The sequence below is a fragment of the Ursus arctos genome, unplaced genomic scaffold, assembly GCF_023065955.2.
Source record: "Ursus arctos isolate Adak ecotype North America unplaced genomic scaffold, UrsArc2.0 scaffold_28, whole genome shotgun sequence".
In the NCBI taxonomy this organism is placed as follows: domain Eukaryota; kingdom Metazoa; phylum Chordata; class Mammalia; order Carnivora; family Ursidae; genus Ursus; species Ursus arctos.
The window spans coordinates 21,267,505-21,288,921 of record NW_026622963.1 but is presented as its reverse complement, the minus strand read 5'-3'; the positions used below and the strand labels follow the sequence as shown (position 1 = coordinate 21,288,921).

Genomic DNA, 21,417 nt, shown 5'->3' with positions numbered 1-21,417 from the left:
ATGGATTCACCATTTGGATGAAATTATACGAAATATCACAGACGAAATTATGTAAATTTGAATCACTTTTTTGCTTTTTTAAATCAATAACGTGCAGCTTCGTACTTGAATCTTAGTAGTAAATCCCAAGCGATGCCCTACGCTGGGGGTCTGGCCTTCCCGGGCCTTTCCTCATTGGCCACCCTGCATGGTCCACTGAGTTGCCCTGTGCCATCTGACCCGTTGCCCTCGGATCTACCTGACCCCAGGGTGGCTGTCTTTGGATGCCTATGGGCTCAGATTCTTTTGCCTCTGAAAAGGATGACTCGGTGGGTCTAGGTTAAGGGCTCCTACTCCAGAGTGTGTTGGATACAAAGCCCAACAGCATCCAGACCCTTCCATGGTATTTACAGTCCGCAGTGAGAAGCACCGACTTCTGTCTTCTTATTTTATTTTATTTTATTTTTTTATTTATTAGAGAGAGTGAGCGCGAGAGGGGGGAGGGTCAGAGGAAGAAGCAGACTCCCGCCTGAGTGGGACTGGATCTGGGACTCCGGGATCATGACCTGAGCCAAGGCAGCCGCTTAACCCACTGAGCCACCCAGGTGCCCCAGACTTCTGTCTTCTAAGATCAAGTTCATATCCTAGGACTCAGTGTAAATGTTACAAAGCTCCTTCCCTTTCCCCTTCCCCTCCCTCAGAACAGCGGCATCCCAAAGGCCTGGGGCAAAGAGACTTTGAGCCCCAACCCAGTAGCCTCTGTGGGGGGCAGGGTGTGCATGGAGTCCGCTCCATGTCCGCCCCACGAGGTCCCCACCACGTCTGCTTCAGCCGGTGGGGCTCGTGCAGACGGAAGAAGCCCAGGGATGCGGCCCAGGGGGTCCTGTCTACCGCTGTTTTTCACGGAGGTCATTGTCATAAAAACAAAGGGTGCCCGTGAAAGACCAGTTATTTCACATGGTAAAGGACACCTGTCAGCAGCGAGTTCCGGGGAACCTGTCCCCCACCCACCGAGACCAAGGAGAGCAGAGCGTTGAGGTGATGCCCAGCGCGGGAGAATGACTGGCCGAGGATCTCAAGTGCTTTTGTCCCAAATCCCAAGCGAAGGGCTTGGGCACCCAGGACATCTGCTCAGGGACAGATGTCTTCCCAGAGCAGCCCTGGTAGAGGCTCTTTCATTTCTCTCTCTCTCTCTGGCCTATTCTCTTGAAAAGCCTATGGATTTTGTCTCAAAGTGTCCCCCCCCCCCACCCCAAGCCTTGCTCTTCTGCTTAGCAGGAGCTCGAGGGCCACCTGGTGGAAGGTCTTACGCAAGGACAAAGGAGAGCGAAGGCCTGGCAAGGGCCTATCACCAAAAGCAACAGGTTGCGTGTGGGGAAGCATCCAGACGCAGCCCCGGGGGAGAGGCAGGTCTCTGCTTCACGGGGACCCAGGACAGACTTACTCAGCAACTGCCTGACATTTTCAGCCCCGGCAGCCTTTGCTCACTGCCTGAGACGGGCTGAGTTCCTTCCTTGCTCACAGGTGCTGGGGCTGCACGAGGGCTGTTCACAGAGACCCAGGGGGACCAGCAGGTCAGTCTCCGGGGATATACGGCGATCACTAGGGGAAGGGGGGAAAGAGCCAAGACAACTGCCAGAGTGAGCAGCCGGCTCGCAGTGCGAGGATTCAGAGCCAGGCCTTGGGGGGAAGGTGTGGGGTTTCCTGTTCAGGTGTCAAGTGGGAAAGCTCCAGCCGCTTTGTATGGATGCTGTGTTCTGCCAGCCCCTGCGGCTATGGCAGGGCGCCCGGGTCCTTTAGCCAAAGGTGAAGGAAGGTGCCCGGATGAGACTGAGTATGACCTGGTCGCATGGGGCAAGTCCCTTCTCCGAGAGGGACTCAGGTTTTCTCATTTAAAAATGGACCCTCCAGTACTGCTCAGTAATGGCCTGTTGTTTTTCCAACACCGGGCCTGGGAGTAAAGTCCCACCAAATCATCTTATTGAAGAGGTTAGTGGAAGAAAGTGAGCAGACAGTGGGTGGAACCAGCCCTCCAAAGAGTTGGTGGGAACCCCCAGACCTCCTCACAGCTTTCTTTGGTTTCCCCCTTCTGCAATTCCAGAATGCATGGGGGTTTCCAATAAAGAGTCAAACTCAGTGGCACGAAATATTCCTAAGTGGTTGTGAATTGAGTAAAATGTAAGAAAAATCTTATATACTTAAAATACATATTGGTGGACCCCAATTACCCTCTCTTTTTCCAAAGGAACATATGCACAATCAGGTAGACACCAAGCGTTCCATATTAGAAACTTGAATCAGATGCCCCTTCCCTTTCAAGACATTTCACATGGAAAAAGGAAGGACTAACCTTCTTCAGGCCCCTGCTACAACCTAATGTTATCCCATGGCCCCTGGTCTGGGTCACCCTGAGCAGGACGGCTCCCCCTAGTTTCCTGGGGTGAGCCAGGGCTCTAATAAGACCGGAAGCTCAGGGGCTGTAATTAATATCCGAAATTATAACCTCCCACTAACATGTATAAAGATAATCTTTCATAAATCTACCATGATTGTAACGGTTTTAATTAGCAGAAGGGAAACACATCTGCACACGTACCACAAAATAATCCCTACAAACGAGATAGAAACGAGCAGAGAATTAAAATCTGAAAATAAGAGAGGATTTAGAACAAATATGTGTTATGTCAATAAATAGGAATGGAATAAACTTACTTATTACAAGAGAAGTCTTCCCGACAAGATGGAGTCAACATACTTCTCCCTATTCTGTCCACTAAGTATAGTTTAAAACCCTGGATGTTATGCCTCAAGCAAGCATGAGAAGATACCGAAAGGTGGAGAAAAGAAGGCAGACTGGCTAAGGACCTCAGGACCCAAGGAACAAGGCAGAGAACCCCGTTCTCTCAGCCAAGAGACTAGGAAAGGAACTTAGCAAAACAGAGAACATCGACAATAACTCCTCTACCCTAACACCGTGGGGGAAACTATGGCTTCACCCCCACTTCTGTCAGCAAAGGTCAGGGGTGGAGTCTAGCCTTTCAGCAGCTGTCACCAGGCATCCTGGCCCCCTCCCCACTCTGGGCTGGTGTCATCGAAGGCAGAGTGAGGAGCTGGGACCTTCATTACCCTCCAAGGATCAGAATGCAACCTGCTCTGCCGTGTCCGTGGAAACCACGTGGGGAAGCCATGAGGTGTCCTGCTAGCCAGGGCGGCGTCAGCGTATTGGCCTCTGTGTGGTGGGGAGCCTGGGAAGATAGAGGGAAATAACTAACAAACAAAAGCCTCAAAAAGATGAACGTAGCCTCAGGGACCTGTGGAGGTATAATAAGTGAGCTAACATGTGTGTCATTGGACTCGCCGATGGAAAGGAAAAAAAGAGAGGGACTGGAAAATTATTCAAATAAATAATGACTGAAAATTTTCTTAATTCAGTTGAAGACAGAAGCCTATAGATTTAAGCAGCCGAGTAAACACAACACAGGATAAATCTAAAGAAATTCATGTTTACATGTGTCATAATCAAACTTTTAAAAACTGAAGACAAAGGGTGCCTGGGTGGCTCAGTTGGTTAAGCATCTGCCTTTGGCTCAGGTGATGGTCCCTGGGTCCTGGGATCGAGCCCCATGTCCGGTTGCCTGCTCAGTGGGGAGCCTGTTTCTCCCTCTCCTCCCCACTCTTGCTCTCCCTCCCTACTCTGTCTCTCTCTCAAATAAATAAAATCTTCTAAAAAAAATGTTTTGTTTTTTTAAATGAAGACAAAATTTAAGCCACAAGAGAAAAATGACACCTACTAATAGGGGATAGACAATTCAAATAACAGCAGATTTCTCATCAGAGACTATAAAAACCAGAAAGAAACAACACAGCATTTTCCAAATGCTGAAAGAAAATAACAATAATTATACACTTATTTAGTTATATAGCTATTTATTCCCCAATTCTATATCCGGCACAAATATCCTTCGAGAATGAAGGAAAACTCGGAACATCCTTAGCTGAGGGAAACCAGAAAATATCAGCACCTACCCTAAAAAAAAACATCTGAAGAGAATTTTCGAGACAGAAAGACATGATGAAAGAAGAAGGCTTAGACCACCAGGAAGAAAGAGACAACAAATGGACTGAGTAACGTGTGGGTGAATATGACAGTCCTCCTCTGTTCAGCTTTTCTAAATTATGCGTGATGATTGGAGCCAAAATTCTCACATTACCTGATACGGTTCTTAAAGTACATGGAGGAAATCATTAAGGCAATTAATATTATAAGTGGGGGATGGTAAAAGGACATAGAGGGAAGTAAGGTTTTCACACAACACTTGATTTTGGAAAATGTCAACGCTAGTGATTAATTATGCATGTATAATGTCATATATGCAGAGCAAACAATAAAATACACAATAAACAAAACAGCAAAATAAAAAAAAAACAAGAAAAGAATAAAATCCTCCAAATTTCTTTTTATAAATTCAGCACAATATTTATATTAAAAAACATTAAGAACACAAAATAGAAAACTGCACAGTAGCATTTTAATGAAAATCTACACTAAAATCTTAAAATATGGGCCAAAAAAGTTAGTAAATTTAAAAATAACACACTGTGGCCAAGAGGAGTTGACCCCCTTCATGCCAGGCTGGTTTAATGGTAAGAAACTAGTATTATCACATTCACAGACAAAACCAGTGACTAGATCAGCACTCCAAGAAATAAATTTCAACACCCACACCTGATTTTTAAAAATTGAAGGGGAGAAAAAAAAAAGCCTTAGATGGAGCTGAAAACCTATCCAATGGGACTCCTGGCTGGCTCCGTTGGTAGAACCTGTCACTCTTGATCTTGGGGCTGTGAGCCCGACCTTGCGTGTGGAGCCTACTTTAAAAACAAATAAATAAAGGGGCGCCTGGGTGGCTCAGTCGGTTAAATGTTTGCCTTTGGCTTGGGTCATGATCCCAGGGTTCTGGGATCGAGCCCCACATCAGGCTCTGGGCTCAGCGAGGAGCCTGCTTCTCCCTCTCCTTCTGCCCCTCCCCCTGCTCATGCTCTCTCTCTCTCAAAATAAATGAATAAAATCTTTTTTAAAAAGTTATTAAAAAATAATAAATATTAAAAAAGAAAAAAACTATCAGAAACATGGTCACAGTCTCAGACAACACAAATAGCATAAAAAAGTCAATAGCTTTTCTAAATATTAACAAAAAAGAACATATAAAAAAGTAAAAATCTTTTTTTGCAATAATAATCAGAAAGATACATCACCCGGTATAAACCTTAAAGGAAATGTTTGGGGTCTATATGAACAAAGCCTCCCAGTTCTACTGAGAGCCACGAAAGAGGATTTCACAGAATAAGAACACACACCTTAATCTTGCACAGGAAAACTCAAAGTAATAATTTGTCAACTCCCCTAAACGAATTATAAATTCAAAGCAATATCAAAAGAGCATGCCATCAGGATTGGGGGTGAGGGGAGTGGAACCTACCAAAAAAAACCTCTTGAATTCATCCAGTTTGTAATAAAATACATGTTGGACATAAAATAAAATAAAACCATGAGATGGGCCTATGAAATTTGGGAATACAAGAGTGAAGAGGAGTCACTGACCCAACCATTTTTAAACCAATTATAAAGTCTTACTAATTAAAGTAATTTGGTATAGGATGAGTACTTTGGTGAAACAGAATGGGAGGTCCAGATGGGAACTGAAGGGTGGTATTTCAAACACAAGAAAAAAGAAACAGTATTTAGCAAATGTCTTGAGGAACAATCAGCAAATCATTTAAAAAGAAAAAGAATCCCTCCCTACCTTACCTCTTATACCAAAATAAACGTCAAAGAATTGAAAAATCCATGTAAGTTGTAACAAGAAGCATGAATGATTTTATGTATAAATTTGCTTAGAGAAGCCTTTCTAAGCAGGAAACGGACTCCAGAGACCATTAAGGAAAAAATTGATATATTTTACTACCAAAAAAATTAAAATTCATGTATCTTCTCCCCCACCACCAAAATACTACTTACAAAATCTTAGGACCAAAGGCAAACTGGGGAAATTTTATATTACGTATAACAGTCAAGAAACCAATGTCCTTAATTTACAGTGAGCTTATAGAAACCTAAAAGGAAAAAAAAATACTAACCCAGTAGAAAAGTGGGTAAGGAAATAGAAGCACGAATACTCCACCTCATTCACTTTAAAGACACGTGAGTCAAAACAACAAGATATCAAAATTCTCAGACTGGAGAAAATGTCAAGGTTGCTGATTCCCATTTCAGAGAAATGGCAACTCTGAAACACTATTGGTAATTAAATACCTACACCTTTTTGGAAGGCACTTTGTAGCTACTAACAGGAAAACTGCATGTGCCCTTTGACCCAGAAATTCACCAGTAGAAATTTACCCCAAGGTAATTATGAACCATAAGAAGAGTTAACATTTATTGAGTGCTTAGTGTATATATGAAGATAGGGTATAAAATGCATTATGTGGATCGCCTCCTTTATCCCTTAAAAATGACACAATGAAGAAAGTTCTGTGCCCATCTTACAGATGAGTAAACTGAAGGCTAAGAGATCGAGAGACTCGCCCAAGGTAACACGTTAAATAACAAAGTAGGGCTTTTAACCCAGGCAGCCTGGATTAGATACTTCCTCCCAAGCCTGTTCATGGCAGTATTATAAGAGCTAAAAACTAGACATAATTCAAGCTTTCAGCAATATAAGACAGGTTGAACACTTGATGATAAATTCCTGAGGATTACAGGGCAGCTGTTACAGAAATTAAGTAGATGGATGTGTGCTGATAGGGAAAAATACCAGCTGATAGCTGGTATTTAGGGGAAAAATTTTTTGTTTGTTTTTTAAGATTTTATTTATTTATTTGACACAGAGAAAGAGAGCACAAGTAGGGGGAACAGCAGGCAGAGGCAGAGGGAGAAGCAGGCTCCCAGAGGAGCAAGGAGCCCGATGTGGGACTTGATCCCAGGACCCTGAGATCATGACCTGAGCCGAAGGCAGACGCTTAACTGACGGAGGTACCCAGCGGTCCCATCTACAATGCACTGTTGAAGAAAAAGCAAGGAACAGAACAATGTGTAGACTCAGCGAGCCGATCTTTTGTGTTTAAAAGTGTATTGCACAATGCTGCCTTAGTGCAAAGTGGTTAAAGGCAACACCTTCTCTGTGTGTTCACAGTCCTCGGGACATTCACAGAAGGTGCCTCTGTGCCATCATTCTCCCCTCACTTAGGCACATTAGAGTTTATATGGATGAAGGTAACGGAAGTATATACCTGGATAACATTAAGTATCCACTGAGAACCCGAACGCCTGCCCCCACACACCAGTTTCCATTAACATGGCTTTCGTTATCTTCGTTAGCATGACTTTACTATTCCAGAAGACTTCTGCCAGGCACAGAACTATATTGTTCATTTCAGGACCTTCTCAAGACCCATCAACTCCAGTAGATAGTTTACTGCGTAAGAAACTTATCACTTTTGAACACTTCATCTCCAAATCTTTACCTTGTTGCTTTCGCCAGTCCTAAATTATTATATCCCGAGCCTTAACTTGTCTTTAGCTGGATCCTAATCAAGTCTTGGCACTGAAAGAACCATAAACCAAACTCCAAATTCTCAATGCAATCCAACCTTGACCTTCCTCACTGAGCGTGGCCAAGCCTCTCTGGGGGTCCTGTCTTAGCTACAGGTTGTATTGAGGATGTTTGGGGAGCCAGCCTTCGACCACAGAATCATGCTAAAATAGGCATATGGATGTTTCTGGAAAGAATCACAAGGAACTTTACAAGTGCTTCCTTTTTGAAGAAAGACTGTAAGCAGTTTTCACTTTTCATTCGATACATTTTTACGTTATTTTTGCATTACTTGAATGCCGTAACTACTTTTGTTACTATTATTTTCAATGCCAATTGCGATTATCTGGTATTGAGATTATGGACTTTTATGTATAAAATACTTTTGGTATCAAAGTTTGGGTTTTTTTTAGGATTGTATTTATATATTTTAGAGAGAGAGAGGGAATGAGCGGGGTGGGGGGGGGGCGTGAGGCCAGAGGGAGAAGGAGAAGTAGGCGCCCCACTGAGCAGGGAGCCCAAAGCAGGGCTCAATCCCAGGACCTCAGGATCACGACCTGAACCAAAGGCAGACCCTTAACTGACGCTTAACTGACTGAGCCACTCAGGCGCCTGATACCAAAGTTTTACAAAAATCTTTTATCAAAAAGAAGAGACTGTGGTCAGTAATATCAGCTGTCTCAGAAAGGTAAGGACTTAAAAGTAGCTTGCTTTTTCATTTTAATAACCTATAAAAAATTATAATATACCTACAGAAAAAACATACAAATCGTAAGTGTATAGTCTGGTCATTTATCACTAACTGAACACACTCAGGTAACCACTATCCAGGTCCAGAGACAGAATGTCATTGACACCCTGAAGCCCACACTGGCCCAATGAAGGATTGGGGTCTCCCTTCTCCCCAAAGGTAACCAGCATCCTGACTTCTATAATCATAGATCAGTTTTGTCTGTTTTTGAACTTTATAAAAAATGGAGACATAAATTATGTATTCATTTTCTACCAGATTCTTTTGCAAAACAATAAGATAGTAAGAGGAAGCTACATTTGTTGCAAATACCACTTCACTTTCATTGCTATATGGTATCCTGTAATATAAATATACTACAATTTGCTTATCCATTCTACTTTTGATTGGTATTTGGGAAACGCCCTGTTTGGGCTATTATGAACATGGCTGATAGGAACATCCACATGCATCCTTCTGGTGCTCATGCGCATGCCTTTTACACTGCTGGGTTACAATATGTGCATGCATCCCGTTTTAGGAAATGATGACAAACCTTTCCCAAGTGGCTTTAACTGCACTCCTCCAGCAGCGCCTGATTTCTGATTGTTCTATGTGGTCACTACTTAGTCCTACCAGTCTTCCTAATGATCGGTGAAATTGAGCACCTTTTCGTATGTTAATTGAACCATATGGTATTATGCAAAGAATCTGGTTAAGTGCTGTGGGTTCAGGTTTTTTTTTGGTAGGAGTTCTTTACATGTTTTGGATATAAACCCTTTGTCAGTTTTAATTGATGCAGATATATTATTTCTATGGCTTGCCTTTTCACTCTGTTAATGGAGTCAGTTGAGAAATAGAACTTCTTTATTATTATTTGATCTGATTTGTTAATATTTTCCTTGATGCATAATAGTTTATGTTTAAAGAACTTTTTGCCTACGTTCAGGAAGATGGATCCTCTTATGTTTCCCTCTGGAAGCTTTATTATTTTACCTCTCACATTTAGACCTACAAAAACCCCTGAAATTTCTATTGTGTATGATGTTAAGTAGATATCATGTTTCATTTTTATTCTTAAAGACAGCCAACTGCCCATATATGCATGAGTCTGTTCCTGGACTTTATATAATTTTATTGTTCTATTTGTCTATCTTTGTACCAATTTCACACTGCTTTACTATCTTTTTGTAGTAAGTCTTGGTATTTACTAAAATGAATTCTCCTCCTTTGTTCCTTTAAAGATTGTCCTGGCCAGTCTTGTTCCTTGATATTTCTGTATAAATTCTCTCTCTCATGCACACACACAAACACACACACACATTATGTGTGGGGATTTTTGCATTTACATTGTGGTAAGAGTTTTTATTTCTTTTTTTCAAGCCTTGTAACTTTTATCTCTTGAAATATTACATTGGGCAGGGTGAAAAATACAATGTTGAAAATATTCAGGATGACGGGCATCATTAAAAATAACGGACACCCCTGTCTCAGTGATAATCCCTGTGGGAAAAGCTTTTGGTATTTGGCCATTATCGCATTATATGATACTGGCTTCATGCTTTGTGAAAATGCTGTTTTTCGGATTAAGGAATTTCCTTCCTACTTTTCTGTGTTTTTGTTCTTGTTTTTTTGGGTTTTGTTGTTGTTGTTTTTGATGAACAGATGTTGAACTTCATCTAAAGCTTTTGAAGACATGGCTTTTTCCTTTATACTTTTAAAATGGTGAATAATTTTGATTTCCAAATAGCAACTCAACTGCGAGTTCCTGAACTAAACCTCACTTGTCATACACCCTCTCCTTTACCTATTGCTGAATTCAGTCTGCTTGTGTTGAGGAATTTCACGCCTAGGTTCACAAATGACTTAGTCAATAATTGTTGGGTTTTTGCCTCTTACTATTCTTGGCAGATTTTAGCATTGATGTACGCAGGCCCTCTAAAACAAGTGCGGAAGTGCTCCTTTTGTCTCTACAAAAGTTTGTGTCATTCTTGGCTTAATTCTTCTTTAAATATTGGAAGAATTCGCTGGATGAGCCATCTGAGCCTAAAGATTTTTTTTTTTCTGGGATGGAGAAGTGCATTTTAAAATTTCAGATTTTCTATAGTCTTTTATATAGACCACTATTTAAGTATCTACTTCTTTTTGTGCCCATTTTGACAAGTGGTATTTTTCTAGGAACTTATACATTTTATTCACACCTACAAATTTATCGACATAAAGTTGCTTTTAATATTCTCTTATCTGTTGAATGTCTACTTGATCTATAGTCACGGTGAAAGTGTGGTCAGGAAAGTGCCTGTAGGATCAGCCCCCTTTCTTAGCATTTCAACACTGCCTGTGCCAAAAGGCCCAGATGCCATGACCTAGGTCAGACTCCAGCCCACAGCAGTCTGTCCACACTGTGCACAGACAAGAGCCCAGTAGGGGTCATAACTTGGCTCTGTCCTTCTCATTCTTCCCTCTGATTCCTGGAAGTGCAGGGCATTTCTAGAGGCCTGGCAAATCTTTTCTTCCACTTCCCGGTGAGAGCAGTAAGGAGCTCTAAGGAGCCAGGCAACGTGTGTGCTGAACCCATTCGGCCACCGCGCACACACGATTCTGTCTTTGCTTTATTATAAGTCGTTACCATCGCGATAACATGGGTGCCCCAGGGGACTGCATTTTGATAAAGTCATCTGGTGTAGGGTGAGGCCTTGTTTCTGGTAGGAAGAGAGCTTACCTTTAAAATGGACCAGAGAAGCCCTAAAGGTTGTTACAGAAATGCGTATCTACCTCTTCAGAGGGAGTTCAGTGCTTCCAGCTGTATCGCGGATCGCTGAAGTTGGCCTATCAGTGTTAGTTTCCACATTTAAAGAAGAAAAAGAACACTGGAGGATAAAGCAGCTAATACGCTTTTTTTTTTTTACCTTAAGAGAGAAGATATTTGGTACAGAAACAAGACGAAAATAAATCAAGGGAAAAACAGTCTGTTAACTGGAAACATAAAAAATAATGTCTCAATGGGCTTTTCTTCCACCAAAAATAATTATAATAATATAATATGAATAATAACTCAACAGCTATGTCCTCAAGTTAGTGGAGGCATTTTTGATCTATAATATAACATTATACACACAATGCATATGTTATTGTACTCATAAAAGCAAATAATATGCAGAAAAAACTTGACATGTGTTTTTCTGTTGTTCTAGTGATTCCTCAAAAAGAGATTTTTGATGAGGAAAGAATTCTGAAGGGTTTTTGGTTTTTGTTTACCCCGAAGCTTTTAAAAACATCTTTTTCTTAAAAAAACAAAACCAGAAAACCCACAGACACCTTCACTGCTCAGAGCCCTTCCCACTCCAGCAGCCGCAGCCCACATCCGGTGGGGCCCGTGTGGATGCCTTTACTTGTCCTCACAGCCCTGGCTCCCCTTGGGCTTTATAATATGGGCCTCTGAGCAAAACAGGATAAAGGTGCAAAACGCAGCCCAAGAATCTGAGAGATTGGGGAGGGGGTTGCGTATTCCACTCGGGTTCTTCTCTGACAAGGCTCTGCTTCTCCTCAGTCAACAGAACCCTGAAGTCTCTGAGGTCTGCCCTACACTCTGGGCTCAGATGTGCCCCCTGAGGGGGCCGCCAGCTATCAGGCTACTGACCTGCCAGCTTCCTATCCAAATCTGTCTTCCCAGAGACGTCCGTAGCCCCAGGAGCCATGACTGACTAACAGTTGTCCTTGGACACTTCGCAGGGGTGTTTTCCAGTCTTTTGTTTTGTTCTGTTTTAGTCTTATGAGGTCCGATTGGGTTGGGTAGCAGAGGTGAAATAGGGTAGCATCCTCTTTCTGTTTCCAAGATTTCCCTTTGGTCAGGAGCTCGCATGCACATTGTGCCCCAAAGGTTCAGGCTTTCTGGGAACTAATGGCTCGGTGAGCAGCCTGCCCTGGGTCTGAGTCCCCCAGACAGGCCCCCAGATGGATCACAGTGCTGGCTGGGCAGCTCTCTGCTGGCCCAAAGGAGGGGCTCAGGGCAGCGGCAGGAAAGCTTCCCTCTTAGAGAGGAAGCAAGGGAGAGGCCAGCAAAAGACAAGAAGGAATGGGGCCCAGGCTCCCTTCCTTTGGGTGGGGGGTGGGAGGTGGGGGCGGAGAATTCAGGGGGAATTTGAGAGTCACCCTGAGGGAGCTAACAAACAAAGAGTTACCAAATAAAATGGAAACAGCCTTCTGGATATTTGCATTTCCGGGTATCTCCAGACACACTTAAAAGGAGTTTTTTAAGGTTGTGCCTTTTGTTCAGGCCCATTCAGTGCCAAGTTTAACCAGGTTTCTCTCTCCCAAACAGAGCTGGGATCATAGTGAGAAGAGGGTCAGGTCCCTGTCACACCACAGTGAACGGTATACACGGTCACTTCTATTATCTCATTTGATCCTTACTCCAACTCTGGGAGGTAGGCAAGGCAAATATTACTCCCGTTGGAGAGATGAAGCCCCAAGGCTTGGGAGGTTTAAAGAACTGCCCATGGCAGAGAGTGGCCAGTGAGCCCTGGAAGACTGGTCCCCTCGCTTGGTCCTTCTCTGCTGCTGCTATGTTGTCTCCTCAAACTCATTTGGGGGAGGGGGGAAATGAGCTGCTCTCTGTGGCTGAACACACCTGAAAAAGTGGGTTACCTTAGCACTTCTCACGCCATCCCGAGGGAGAGCGAGGTGGCAAGGTGAAACGGCCTACAACCAAGTGAGCTTCTGGAGAAACCACATGTCTTACATATATGAATGAACACAACTGGACTAAAATGGTTCTCTGGAGAAATCTTTGAAATCTTTGACCGGTCTGAGTCCTAACTGCAGTAAAATCCATAGGGATGCTATATTTAACGTTTTAACACAAGTTAACAACATTTTGTTAAATACATCTTAGGAGGGGGGAAGGTGGTGGTTAAAAAGAGGGAAGGGCAGAATTGGGGGACCCTATGGCTCCTGTGGGCCACAGTTATGGAGGGGGAAGCAACTCTGGCTTCCAGCAGCCCTCATAGCACACTGTGCCCCGGGAGCTGTGTGGGCTTCAAGCTAATGGCCATGTTGGCCATTGGGAATAAGGTCCCTGTTGGCCCCAAGGCCGTTCTTCAAACAGTCTGTCTCTTTGCCTTTGGTGATTTCTCCCTTCTCCTCCTCCTCTTCCTCTTCTTCTTCATACTCATCCTCATCCTCATCTTCACTCCTCACATCCTGGATGTTCTAGAGAAAGGAAAGAATGAGCTGTGAGTGACAACCTTCCAGAAAGAGTCTTGAGTGAATAAGAAAACCCAAATCCCAAACTCAGAAAGAAAACCCAATATTCAAAAACAAAACATTCACCAAGGTAGAACATATCATGGGTCACAAAATAAATCTTAACAAACTTAAAGAACTGAAATTATGCAAAGTATATTTCAGATCATAATGGAATTAATCTAGAAATCAATATTAAAAATAGGAAAATCTCAAAACAGTTGGAAATTAAACAACACACATTTGACAATGGATCAAAAAGTAAGTCACAAGGGTTATTCGAAAATATTTTGTACTAAAATGAAAATACAGTTTATCAAAATTTGTCAAATGTAGCTAAAATAGTGCTTATAAGGAAATTGATAGCATTAAATGTTTATATTAGAAAAGAAGAAAAATCTCAAATAATTTGAGCTTCCACCTTATGGAACTAGAAAAAAGAAATGCAAAATAAACCCAAAGCAAGCAAAAGGAAGGAAAAAATAAAGAAATCAATGAAATTAAAACAGAAAAAAGATAGAGAAAAGCACTAAAAATAAAAGCTGGTTCTTTGAAAAGATCCATAAAATTGACAAATCACTAGCAAAATTGACAAAGGAAAAGAAAGAGAAAACACAACTTGCTAGAAAATAAAAAGGAGATTTGACTATGGATACTACAGATATTACAAAAATAACAGAATACAATGAACAATATTATGCATATATATTTGACAATTTAGATGAAATGGACCAATTCCTCAAAAACTAGACTACCAAAATTCACCCAAGGTGGCATAAGTAACCTAAATAGTCATATAACCATGAAAGAAATTAAATTAGCTAAGAATCTGGAAAAGAATATCATGAGGCCCAGAACTTTTTACTGGCAAATTCTGTGAAATATGTAAGAAGAAATAACACCAAAGTTCCACAACCTCTTCCACTGGATAGAAGAGGGATACTTCCCAGTTTCTTTTACGAGGCCAGAGTTACCCTGACACCAACATCAGAAAAAGACAATATAAGAAAAAAACAACTGCAGACCAATATCTCTGATGAGTATATACATAAAAAACCTCAACAAAATAGCCCAAATCAAAACTACCAATGTATAAAAATAATAATACATTACAATGAAGTGGGATTAGTCTCAGTAATGCAAGGCTGGTTCAACATTTAGAAATCAATGAATGTAATCCATCCTACCAATAATCTAAAGAAGGAAAGAATACATAATTATATCAGTTGATGCCAAAAAAAATCGTATGACAAAATTTTACATCCACTTATGATTTTTAAAACAATGCAACAAAGAAGAAACAGAAGCTAACATCATACCAACTGATGAATGAGTGAGGGTTTTCCCCTTAAGATCAGGAAAAAGCAAGAATATGTACTTTCACCACTGCTATACAACATTGTATTGGAAGTTCTAGTCAATGTAATAAGGCGAGAAAAAGAAATAGAAGTCATGCAGATTGGAAAGAAAGGAATAAAAGTATCCCTATTTGAAGATGACATGGTTATATGTAGAAAATCCCAAGGCATCTACTAAAAGCTCCTAGAATTCATAAGTGAGGTTAGCACAAAGTTGCAGGATACAAGGTCAACATACAAAATCACACACACACACACACACACACACACACACACACATCTTGATTTCTAAACACTGATATAGTAGGCTAAAAAAGTGTCCTCAAAGATAGTAGGTTCTAATCCCTAAAACTTGTGAATGTTACTTGATTTAGTAAAGTTTTTGCAGATATGATTAAGCTAAGGATATTGAGAAGATTATCCTGCATAATCCAGGTATGCCCTAAGGCCACCCCAAGTGTCTTTTGTAAGATATGCAAGGGGAGATTCAACACAGAGGAGAGGCAATGTGAAGATGGAGGTAGAGACTGAAGTAATGTGGTTATGAGTAAGGAATGCCGGCAGGCACCAGAAGTTGGAAGAGGCAAAGAACAGACTCCCCTTACAGCCTCTGGAGGGAACACAACCCTGGCACATCTTGATTTCAGCTCAAATCTGATGATAGACTTCTGGCCTCCAGAATCATGAGAGAATAAATATGCTGTTTTAAGCCCCCAAGTTTGTGGTATTTTGTTACAGCAGCCACAGGAAACTAACATGATTAGCAATGTCTGACAAAAACCGAAATTTAAATTTAATTTAATTTAATTGTAATATTTACAACAGTTTCAAAAAATAAAATACTTAGGTATAAATCTAACAAAGCACGTATAGGATCTGCATGAAAAACCTACAAAACTCTGATGAAAGATTTAAATAATTAGGGAGACATACCATGTTCATGGATTGGAAGGTTAAACATAATAAACATGTTAATTATTCCCAAATTGAGCTCCAGATTCCACACAATACCAATTAAAATCTCAGCAAGATTTCTTGTACGCAGAAACAAGCTGATTGTAAAATTTATATGGAAAAGCAAAGAAATTAGAATAGCTAAGTCAATTCTGAATAAGAAGAATAAAATTGGAGGACTCCAACTACCCAAGTTTAAAACTTACTATAAAGTTATAGTAATCAAAACTGGGTGGTATTAGCAAAGGGAGAGGCACAAAGATCAATAGAACAGAATAGGGAATCTAGAAATAAACCCACACAAATATGGCCAATTGAGTTTTGACAAAGGTGCAAAAGCAATTCAACGGAGAACAAATAGTGTTTTCAACAAATGGTGTTGGAACAGTTAGAAATCCATAGGCAAAAAAGTAAACTTTCACCTAAATGTCATACCTTATACAAAGCCAACTCAAAATGCATTATAGATCTAAATGTAAAATATAAGACTAAAACTTTTTGAAGAAAACCCATAACCTTGGGTTGGGTGAGGAGTTCCTAGATGTAGCAGAAAAAACAAACTCCACTTAAAAAAAAAAAAACCAAAAACTAATAAACTGTATTTCATTAAAATGTAACTTTTGTACTATAAAAGACACTATTCAGAGAATAAAAAGATAAGCTGCAAACTGGGGGATAATATTCGCCAACTCCATAGCTGACATGTCTGCATAATAAAGAATTGTCAAAACTCAACAATAAGAAAAAAACAAACCAATTGAAATTTGGGCAAAATATATAAAAATAAGCATTTCCTCAAAGAGAATATAGGATGTCAAATAAGCAGATGAAAAGATGGGCAATATTGTCAGCCATTAGGAAAATGCAAATTAAAGCCACAATGAGATACAACTATAAACCCATTAGAATAGCTAAAATTAAAAATATTGACAATATCAAGTGCTGACAAGGGCGCGGAATGACTAGAAGGGACTCTTACACCAGTGCTGATGGAAATGCGAAATGGTACAGATGGTTGGAAAATAGTTTGACAGTTGCTTATAAAATAAAACATACATTTACTGTATATGTCAGCAATCCCACTTCTGAGGATCTACCCTAGAGAAATGAATATTATGTTCACACAAAACAAATGTTTATAACATCCCTATTCATAACTGCCCAAAATTAGAAGCGACCCAAATGTTTTTCAATCAGTAAATGGATAAATGGCGGTACATCTGTACAATGAGATATTACCTACCAGTAAAAAAGAACAAAGTGTTGACATTTACAAGAAGCTGAAAGAATCTCAAAGGCCATTATGCTGAGTGAAAAAAAAATTAGTTTCCAAAGGATACCTACCATATGACATTACCATATGTCATTTACATGCTCTTCTTGAAAAGACAACATATAGGGGATGGAAGAGGGATCCCGGGAATGAGGGCGGAGGAAGGAGTGGTTTGGGGTGATGCACTCATTCCGTATCCTGATTATGGTGATGCCTCCATAAATCTATACCTGGGTTAAACTTTGTAGAACTTCACACCAATGGAAAAAAGTCACTTTTACTGATGATGTTTAAAAATCAAACTTCAAAGTATTCCTTTTCAGAAAGCAAACAGTATGGTTGGTTTTCCCAGTGAACGTTTGTTAAGTCTTACTCACGTAGGACTTTTGGTTGTCAAGATATTTTTACTGTTGATAATTAGGATGTTTTGTATTTTTTCATGCAGGGACTCCTTCAAGGACAGTTCTAAATGAAGAGGTCTAGGTTCCTCCTCTTCCCTCCTGGTGTTCTCAAAGGAATTCTGGGAGGAAAACTCCCAGAAGAATGCTATTTCCCCTGAGGAGGGGAGGTGAAATGGCTATGGATCAGGCTACATTGCAAAAGATAAAAGGTGGTATGGATTACTAGAACAATACTGAGTACTCAGATTCCGGGCAAGGCCACTGTCGCACAGGACCCCACACCCTTGAAAACAGTTTACAAATATCTCTGTTAAACCCAGACTAGAAAAGAAAAAAAAAACACGGAAGATGGGCACCGGTTCCTGACACCCCATCTTTCAAGATGGCAGCCAGAGACATAGGGGTTGCTTCTTCCTTCTGTGCCCTACAGACTAAACCTGACAACCTCCAGGTAAGTGTAAGCAAATACCTTCTCTGTGTACAATCTTCAGGCATACACGGCTTTTGAAAAACCCCAACGTACACACGTGCTGCTGCCTTCATCACAGAAACGTAACGTCCTGGGCTCTTCTCTGTACCATTTGCTCTTTTCCACAGCACAGCGAGGGGCTCAACATAAACAAGGCTCACGGTAAACACTGAGGAGTAACCTTGGCGTCTCATCAGTTAAGAGGCAATGGAGAAAGGCAGATGGGGTCTTCCATGGAGCGGCCATGCTTGGCTGACGATTCTTTCATGGGCCACGCCCCTTGGGTCTCCTTTTGCCTCCTCCAAAGATTTTTATAGGAAACAAGGGGAAATTTTGAGCCAGAACAAAATAACGAATTTCTCTCCAGAAAAAGAGACTAACATCTACTGGCCTGTTTCTCCAGGACCTAAGGAGCTGCTCAACGGAGACATAAACTGGTCCTCAAGGATGCCCCCACCAACTCAAGCCGCATCTCCAGCACCCTCCCCTCTAGGAAGGGGTCCTGGACCATATGGGGCCTTCCGGTAATTAATGTCATCTAACGGTCCCGAGGGTTGGGGAGCATTACTGACTTACGGTAAGCAGGGGCTAGGGATGTCCCACAACGCGCATGACATCCGGATGTCCTCCGAGACCTCCGTGTAAATGAAACCCTGCTCACGATCATCCAAGCCCAGCCCCTAATGCCATTTTACGTTCAAGCACAGTCATTCTTGCCCGGTGTTAACAGAGTCTCAATTTTCCAGGAATGCTGCTATGTATAGAATTCAAAGGAAGGTTATACTTTGTTTTGTTCAGAGCTTTGCAATTGCAGAAAGCCGTGTCACCGAGGACGGACAACTCTAACGATGGCAGTCGAGTCCCCAGTACAACATGCCTGCGTCAGTCTGTGCTTAAGGCTGCCCCAGTCATGGCGAGTCTCCGCCTGAGCAAGCACAGCACCTGTCGACCTCGGGATGCCCTTGAGTGTCGTCTAGCACATATTACATGTGAAAGGCAGATTGCATCCGAAATGCCTTTCATTGTATTTCTTTTCTACTACAGTTGTGGCATTCTATTGCTTTTTTTTTTTTTTTAAGATTTATTATTTATTTATTTGAGAGAGAGAGAGAGCACGAGCAGGGAGTAGGGACAGAGGCAGATGGAGAAGCAGACTCCCCGCTGAGCAGGGACCCTGATGTGGGACTCGATCCCAGGACCCTGGGACCAGGACCTGAGCCAAAGGCAGATGCTTAACTGACTGAGCCACCCAGGCGCCCCCATTCTATTGCTTTTTGAAATTATGATTATAGGTGAGTTATATTACCCAGGAATTTAATTTCAGGCCCTGAAAGGGGGGGCATGGGTCCAATAAGATTGAGAACCACGGTCCAGAAAGGATTTTCGGATAATAAGAGTTTGTTAGATGGATGTATAGGTGGGTACACATTATGCAAGCTCAAATAATGTAAATTGGGAATTGCATGGTATTCAAATATTGATAAAAGCTCATATTCAATTTTATCTTGTATATGTCATCTATAATAAAACCATAACAGCAAGGAAAACCTTAAAGGGATTTTTTTCCCCACTGCTTCTAAAAATCCTCTGTGCTCCATCTGTTCACCCCTCCCTCTCTCCCAACCCCTGGGGACCACTGATCTTTTTACTGTCCCATAGCTTTGTCTTCTCCCAAATGTCATACAGTTGGAATCATAGAGTACGTAGTGTCTTAAGATCAGCTTCTCTCACTCAGTTACATGCACTAACTTTCCTCTTTACGAGCTCATTTCTTTTTATTGCTAAAGAATATTCCATTGTCTGGAGGTAGCCCAGTTTATGGATATATTCGCCTACTGGGAGGACATCTTGGCTGCTTCCAAGTTTTGGCAGTTGTGGCCAAAGCTGCTGTGGACACTCACGCTATAAATGTCCACGTGCTGGGCGCTGGACTAAGCAGTTAGCATCAACGATAACATTCCCTCCTCGCAGTAACCCGAGGACTTTGGAGCCACTCTCTTTACTTGAAAAGAGAGAAAACAAGACTCGGAGCTCAGCCTTACAAGGCCACACAGCTCAGAAAGGCAGACAGGATGAGTGCCCTGCTCTGAGCTTAGAAACTGAGCCACAGTGCTGTACAGACCCCTGCTGGAGTCATTTGCACAAACACTTGAGACAGGGGACCCGGCAGGCAGACACTGGGTTCTGTCTGAGGTCAGTTGTCCGTGTAAGAAAGCCCCCTCTCCCCTCCTACTGAGCAGAGCACCAGCTCTCTCGTCACACCTCCTCACCCTGTTCTGACTCTGCTCTTGGTACCAGCAGGAGTGACTTTGAAGCATAAAATCTGGAATAATGAAAAGCATCCCTAATTAGTTATTTTTACTACGTGAGGCAAACACTGACATGTTCTATTCTGTTCTGTGTCAATTACAACGATGATGGTCGAAGCCTTGGAAACTGATTGCGGATGTGTTACTGTTCTGCCGCTCACAGTTTGAAAACTGCTGGCTTTGGGTACGCCAGAAAAATGAGGCTTTCCCACATAGCCAAAATCAGGCAAGTTTAAGATAGGAACTGTAATCCATGTTCCGAAAAGCGTCTTTTTGTAACTGCAGGTCTTTCCCAGTAATGACAACACTTCACAGAAATGAAAAACAAGTTAAGCTTGCTCTAGTGGAACAAGGAATTAACACTTGCTAAGGGTCAAGCCATGGTGTTTTCTGGAACACTACCTGTCTGCTTTGATGGAGTGCCAAGACTTTGCTTTCACAGCAGCAGAGTCCCTCTCTTGGAATCAACCACTTTCTTTCCCTGCATAGCCCTTCCCTTTCACTGTTCTCTGCACACCAACCCCGCTCCTTCCCCCACCTTTAGTTGTCACTGGGTTAGTAGAACTTGTCTCATGTAAATGTTGACCTAGAACCCTCCTACAAATCCTTAAAGGCCTGAGAAAATGCAGGCATAAAGAAGGATCCAGAGCCTTCTTTGAAGAGTGAATTGGATTTGGGCTTCAGCAGCTAACGGGCTGTAGCTACTTGGTTCGGTCCTCACACTTGTCCAAGCATATGGCGGCTCACCAGCTCACCATGATCTGCCCAACCGGGCTTCCCCTTGGTGAGGATTTCAGCAGCTGCCATTACAGAGACCACATTAGTATTTGCTAACTTTAGATAATGTTCTTCTAGAATTAGCAAAGGTATCTAGTATGCAACTGAACTTCTTCCAGAGATGACCGGGGCCCTCTAGAACGCGTTAACAACATTATTCATCCCACGATTGAATTGGATGAGTATAATTTTTGCTAAGTTTTTTAAGAGGCCCCTTCTCACCCAGCAACAGCCTCTGGTCACACAAAATGATGGTGGAAAGAGTGAAGAACAAGTTACTCATGTAGGAGAGACCTTGCTGCTAGCTGTAGAAGGGCTTTGTTGCCCCCAC

General features: G+C 41.8%; 1 protein-coding gene across 1 annotated transcript in view; it reads right to left on the bottom strand.

The window, feature by feature from the left end:
- Positions 1-10,451: 10,451 nt before the first annotated feature.
- CERS3 (ceramide synthase 3) overlaps positions 10,452-21,417 on the bottom strand; it is a 101,104-nt gene continuing 90,138 nt past the window's right edge. Inside the window, exon 12 of the mRNA XM_026510352.4 lies at positions 10,452-13,512. Within this exon, the coding sequence (XP_026366137.1) occupies positions 13,345-13,512 (168 nt within the window). The 3' untranslated portion in view covers positions 10,452-13,344. The remainder of the gene's footprint in view (positions 13,513-21,417) is intronic.